Source organism: Conger conger, chromosome 10 (genome assembly GCF_963514075.1).
Source record: "Conger conger chromosome 10, fConCon1.1, whole genome shotgun sequence".
In the NCBI taxonomy this organism is placed as follows: Eukaryota; Metazoa; Chordata; class Actinopteri; order Anguilliformes; family Congridae; genus Conger; species Conger conger.
The window spans coordinates 13,317,287-13,324,200 of NC_083769.1; the positions used below are offsets into that span (position 1 = coordinate 13,317,287).

The following is a 6,914-nucleotide window of genomic DNA, read 5'->3' on the forward strand; positions in this document are numbered from 1 at the left end:
GGCTGGAGCCTATCCCAGCATACATTGGGCGAAAGGCAGGAATACACCCTGGACAGGTCGCCAGTCCATCACAGGGCACACACACCATTCACTCACACACTCATACCTATGGGCAATTTAGACTCTCCAATCAGCCTAACCTGCATGTCTTTGGACTGTGGGAGGAAACCGGAGTACCCGGAGGAAACCCACGCAGACACGGGGAGAACATGCAAACTCCGCACAGAGAGGCCCCGGCCGACGGGGATTCGAACCCAGGACCTCCTTGCTGTGAGGCAGCAGGGCTACCCACTGCACCATCCACCTTAAAAAGAACCACCTTAAAAAGCCACCTTAAAAAGAACCTCCAATGCAAAAGACTTGAAAAAGTACTGTGAATTGAAAATTTTTAGAATTAATCATAAAACATTTTTATATATATATATATATATATATAAAAACACAATGGAGCTGTGGGATTGATGGCTGTCTGGCTCCATAGTCTCTCTTTTTGAAGGGGCCTTGTCCACAAGATTAACATCAATCCAAATGCCTTTGTTGTGTTCATGCCACTTGGATTGCGACTCTAAATTTGCACTGGCTGCAGGCATACTTGCTAAAGTCTGTGTCCTGACCATGGCTTTTATAACAATAATAATAATAATAATAAACATTATTTATAAAGCACATTTAAAACAACCATGGTTGACCAAAATGCTGTACAAAACCAGGCAATAAAATTAAAGATAACTATATCCGCGTCTGTGTGATTAATTACTTTTCAGGTGATGGTGTCCTGCCAAGCAACATACATTCAATGAATATGCACTCAAAAGCAGTGGGAAAAGTAACAAAAAATTACCGATGCAGTGCCTTACCATTACACCAGACGAAACTCCTATACAACCATAATCTCAGTTTGTGGAAGAATAGCCACGGTTATCGAAAATGCCCTCGTTGTTCTTGCTGGCATTTCAATTAACTTTGTAATTGGGATCTCCCTCATTGTCATCACAAAACATAATGGAAGAGCTTGGGGGGGGGGGGGGGGTTGTTTCAGCTCTGAGCTCACGGCTTGCCAGGGAAGGTCTGAACGGGACGTTCTGTGTGAGGAGCGGACCTTCGAAATTGAAATGATAATAAAGCAAAGCTTGCCTGCTGAATTTGGGGGAAGGGGGGTAGAGTCAGTTTCAGGTATTAATTATACCTGGTTTGTTTGGGTCACAGCCAGTCTAATGTCCCTGCCACTGCAGGACGGGGGTGATTTGTAATGTCTGGCACCACGGACATCGGGAAGAAACCAGCTCTTTTGTTAACCTGCCAACTCCCTGATTTAGTAATTACTTACAGCACCTTATCTCAAACCAGCACACGTGTGTACACACACACATATTCATTAAAGCCAGCCTTGTTGAATCTAAACCTTACTCATATTGAACCTTACCATCCGAGTGAAGTAGTCACGACTAAATTTGTATGAGCACACTATGCCACAATCAAAGACAATTCCACAGGAGATGGGAAAACTATTTCTTAAAATATATCAGTCTGGAAAATGTTACAAAGCCATTTCTAAGGCTCTGGGAGTCCAGAGAGCCAATATCTCCAAATGGAGAACACTTCTAACAGCGGTGAATCTTCCCAGGAGTGGCCAGCCAGCAAAAATAGTCTCTGAGGGTGCCAAGTCAAGGCATCCAGAAGTCACGAAAGACCCCAGAATGGCATCCAAAGAATTGCAGGCCCCTCTCGCCCCTACTATGTGAGTGTTCATGAGTCTATGATAAGAACCGATAAGAAGGAGGAAAATATATTTTCACAGCACTGTGTGTATTGTGGCTGAGAGCTGTGTGCGTGGTGTGCGATTGGCCACAGTGCCCCCACAGGGAGGGAGAGGTACTGTCACTGCGCTTTCGTTCGGGCTGTTTGAACAGCTACCCTCTGCTTCAGCTGCGTTGGGTGTGCACGCTGCAGGGCTGAAATTAGCATGTGCAGGGGGAAGAGTGCACGGGAAAGAGTGCACGGGAAAGAGTGCACGGCAAACGGGTCCGAATGCACGGCCTCCATCATTAACACAGTCTGTCATTTAAGATTTAGTGTTCCTAATTTGGGTCTTCCAATGCACACACATACAGACACATGAACACACAGACACACACATGCACACACATACACACACATGAACACACATACACACACATGCACACACATACAGACACATGAACACACAGACACACGCATGTACACACCCGCACAGGCACGCACTTTTACGCACACTCACTTACTCTCACTTACTCTCACACACACGCACACACATACGTACAATGGCACATGTCATGCCCACATGTAGACAAAAAAGGAATGGATAAATTCATGAAAAAATAATTAGTAAACAAATGAAAAATAAACTATGTTACTTAACCACAACTGGCTTAGAAAAGACTTGTTTTTGATTGGTCAGTTCTTGGGCAGGGATTTATCTTGCATTACACAAAAATTGATTTCATTTATGTGAGCATCTTCTATGGACTTGACCTGCTACCTTTGGAAAGAGGACACCCCTCATGACCATGTTATGAACAGTAAGCCTTACCAACACAAATCACTGCTTCTGAAGGTCTTCAGTCATCCATCCATCTCTCTTTGCTATGTTCCTCCCAAAACTCACAGACATACGCTGGAAATATTATTTTATTCAAACAAGTGTGTTCAGCATGGAACAGATCAGACGTGTGTATGTGTGTGTGTATGTGAGAGAGAGAGAGAGAAGAAGAGAGGGGGAGAGAGGGTGATGCTTTGCCAGGAGAATAAGACTCTAGCCTCATGCAGGGGTCTCTGTGAAATGTACAGGAGTCTTTATTGCCCAGAAGATCAGCTGTGTTTGTATTTCATTTCATCGTTTCCCCTTCCCAGCACACTCTTATAATCATCTGTTTTATGCTTTTTCTACTTGTTTATGGGCTCTCTGGCTGAGGTGCACAGGGAATAACTACTGTCCCTCACCACCTATCCGCGCCTCATTTCCTGCCGCTACCTCACTTCTGATGTGCACCTTAATTCCTGTCTGTGCCTCACTTCTTGTTATGCCTCACTCCCTGTCTGTGCCTCACTTCCTGTCTGCCTCACTTTCTGCCTGCGCCTCACTACCTGCCAGTACCCCACTTCCTGCCTGTGCCTTACTTCCTATGTGCACCTCAATTCCTGCCTGTCCGTCACTTCCTGTTTGTGCCTCACTTCCTGCCTGCGTCTCACTTCCTGCCTGCATCTCATTTTCTGCCAGTACCTCACTTCCTGCCTGTGCCTCACTTCCTGTGTACGCCTCAATTCCTGCCTGTGCCTCATGTCCTGTGTGCACCTCACTTTCTGTGTGCACCTCAATTCCTGTGTGCACCTCACTTCCTGTGTGCACCTCACTTCCTGTGTGCGCCTCACTTCCTGCCTGTCTCCTGTGCAGAAACACCCACAAGGCAGCGGCACAGAGCAGGGGTGGGTGGCGCTTCAGAGGAAGCTTTAGAGAGAAAGGGGTACAGTAATGGCCGACAAATTCTATTCCCCTTTAAATGTATTCCCTTAGAAAACCAAAACCAGTAAAAAAACAACAACAGTAATAATAATGATAATAATTATTTAACGAAAGAAAAACAGAAGCATGAAACAGAATGCCAGTGCTTTGTGTATTCAAGCTTCATGAAAAACCCCACTTCAGCTTTTTTTGTTTGATTTTTTTTTACAAAGCCCGTTTGTTCATTTGTGAGCGTTTTCCCCTTTTACAGTTTGTTTCTGTTTGTTCCTCTGCACTTGAAAATGTGCTGCTTCAGTTTGTTTTTGTTCATTCCAGGGACACAGAAGGCTGTGTGGATCTGCAGGTTCCAGCTCCTCACACCGTCTCAAGGCAACGAGCATCGCTGGGGTGCTGGCAGGGGGTGTGCCTGTCTCTCTGTTTACTTCCTGACCCCCAGCCTCATACGGTGTACCTGTCCCTCCACACTCTCCCTGACCCCCAGCCTCATATGGTGTTCCTGTCCCTCCACACTCTCCCTGACCCCCAGCCTCATATAGTGTGCCTGTCCCTCCACACTATCTCTGACCCCCAGCCTAATATGGTGTACCTGTCCCTCCACACTCTCCCTGACCCCCAGCCTCATATGGTGTACCTATCCCTCCACACTCTCCCTGACCCCCAGTCTCATATGGTGTACCTGTCCCTCCACACTCCCCCTGACCCCCAGCCTCATATGGTGTACCTGTCCCTCCACACTCTCCCTGACCCCCAGCCTTATACGGTGTACCTATCCCTCCACACTCTCCCTGACACCCAGCCTCATATGGTGTACCTATCCCTCCACACTCTCCCTGACCCCCAGCTTCATACAGTGTGCCTGTCTCTCCATACGGCCCCCGTTCCCCAGCCTCATACGGTGGTGACCCTCATCACCACCTCTCGGTTGGACGTGGCTCCAAGGCGGTGGTCGCTGGGCCGCAGTTGGCTCAGGATGTGCAGGATGGTGTAGCCACAGTGGTGGTTGAGGATAGTCCTAACGCGGTGGCCCCGCCCCCCTCCTCTGTCCCCGTTGGCCGAGCCGTGCGGGTTGCCCCTGGAGCCCCGCCCCCCGGCCTTGCTGCTGGAGCTCAGAGGGTCCCCCAGGTCCTTGGCCTTCTCATAGTTCAGCACCTTCCACTGCTGGTTCACAGCCTGCCAGCGCTTAAAGATCCGATAAACCGAGGAGCCCTCGTGGATTATAAGGCCTGGACACAAAAAGAGAGAGAGAGAGAGAACTGTACCAACCCCATCTAGTGTCCTGTTTCAATATCATGTTTATATGTGTGTCTATTGTGATGATTCAGTCATGCCAGTAAATTGAATTGAATTGAATTGGTAAATGGCAGGCATTTATATAGCGCCTTTATCCAAAGCGCTGTACAATTAATGCTTCTCATTCACCCATTCATACACACACTCACACGCCGACAGCGATTGGCTGCCATGCAAGGCCCCGACCAGCTCGTCAGGAGCATTTGAGGGTTAGGTGTCTTGCTCAGGGACACCTCGACACAGCCCGGGCAGGGGATCGAACCAGCAACCCTCCGACTGCCAGACGACTGCTCTTACTGCCTGAGCCATGTCGCCCCCGTCCCGAATTGAATTAAAATACATTTAACTTTAATTACATTGAATTGAGAGACAAAGATAAAGAGAGAGTGTGAAAGAGAAAGTGGGAGAGGGAGCGAAATAGTGAGAAGAAAAAGAGGAGGTATAGAGAGAAGGAACGATATGGCGAGAGAGAAGGACAGAGAGGGGATAGAATGAGGTGAAAAGAGAAAAATAGTTGAGAGAACAAGCAAGACTGAGGCTGAGTGTGAATTGGCCCACTACTCCCGAATCACGATCCAGTGAATGTCCACGTTGCGTGCTAAATAGTGTACTAAATAAACAGTGAATTCGGATAGCAGGCGTTGTCTTTTGTCATTGTTCAGCATCGTAACCCAGGTTGCACGTCTGCCTCATATCGCTATAAAACCGCTAATCTAGCCAGCTCAACATAAACAAGCAAAACATGAGTCCGGATGTCCTGCTTTTGATATTCATTCTAATTTTATCTTTCCATTTCTGTCACTTGGCAGACGCTTTTAATCCAAAGCGATTTACAAAGGCATCAAATCCATAACTAGCAAAACATACATGAATAGCTGTTCCGATCAAAGACAATAGTCATCGTAATAGTATACCGCTAAGCCTTTGCAATGCCCAAAGTCGAGCTGCAGCTCATTTGAGAAGAGGATGGCTATTGCCGCTCTTAGCCGATCAGACTTAGCGGACGATGAGTAAGTAATGTTAAAAAAGAAGCTATAAACTTAGAGGATAAACTGGTGTAGGGTTTTGGATTATTGAATAGTTTTCTGGGTTTTGCTCTTTGCCCTTTAAGCTGCTCCTGGACTCTACCAGCACCTCTCACACAGCTTCATGGGAGAAGATAAAAAGATTCACGATAATATAGTAAAAAAAAAAACAGTTTGCAGAGCATCATGGGCTGTGTTCAAAACAACTATTATTTCCTCAAAGTACGTACTGTCTCCAAAACATACTGCCTACTTATATCAGTACACAGTGTGCTGCCAAATGCAGACTGTGCAAAATGAGAAACTTTCTCTTAATTTAATGTACATAAAATCCCAGTTTTACGTACGTGTTTCTGGAGTGAGTGTATTCGGGAGCATTGTTTCGGACACGGCCATGGTTCATTTCCAATTTTCTACTGATCACGGTTGCTTACTAGAAATTCGATTTGCACATTCCATTCAGACACCAGACCGGTATACTATTTAGTAAATAGGAAGGCGTTTCAGAAAAAAGACTGCAATAGAGAGCGAGGAAGAGAGAGAAAAGAAAAGAGAGAGTGAATGATGAAAGAGGGTGAGAGAGTCGAAGAGAAAGAGGGGGAGGAAGGAATGAGATGTATTTCAAAACAGTGTTATCTAACAGCTAAGCCCACGTGGCAGTGTTGACTAAAATGTAGTGTTGAGTAATCGATGGAGCAAACTTGATTATGCGTTGCCTCTTTCGTCATAGTAACAAAGCTCAAGGTGGGGTGTGAAAACAATTGAGTCAGCAGAAGCCTACGAAACCAGTACCTAGATGGCAGTAAAGACGGGAAGGCGACATTATTACCATAGGTATAAACGCTCACCGAGCACTTTATTAGGACCATTTTTACTTTATTACACCTACTTATTCATGATTATCTCATCAGCCAATTGTGTGGCAGCAGTGCAATGCATACAATCGTGTAGATATGGGCCAGGAGCTTCAGTTAATGTTCACATCAACCATCAGAATGGGGAAACAATGTGATCTAAGTGACTTTGACCGTGGAATGATTGCTGGTGGCAGACAGGGTGGTTTGAGTATGTCAGAAACTGCTGATCTCCTGGGATTTTCA

At 46.2% G+C, this 6,914-nt stretch overlaps 1 protein-coding gene across 1 annotated transcript in view; it reads right to left on the minus strand.

Annotated features, from left to right (window-relative positions):
* Nucleotides 1–4,219: 4,219 nt before the first annotated feature.
* Nucleotides 4,220–6,914, minus strand: part of LOC133139258 (E3 ubiquitin-protein ligase MARCHF9-like) — a 21,021-nt gene continuing 18,326 nt past the window's right edge. Inside the window, exon 4 of the mRNA XM_061258680.1 lies at nucleotides 4,220–4,722. Within this exon, the coding sequence (XP_061114664.1) occupies nucleotides 4,388–4,722 (335 nt within the window). The 3' untranslated portion in view covers nucleotides 4,220–4,387. The remainder of the gene's footprint in view (nucleotides 4,723–6,914) is intronic.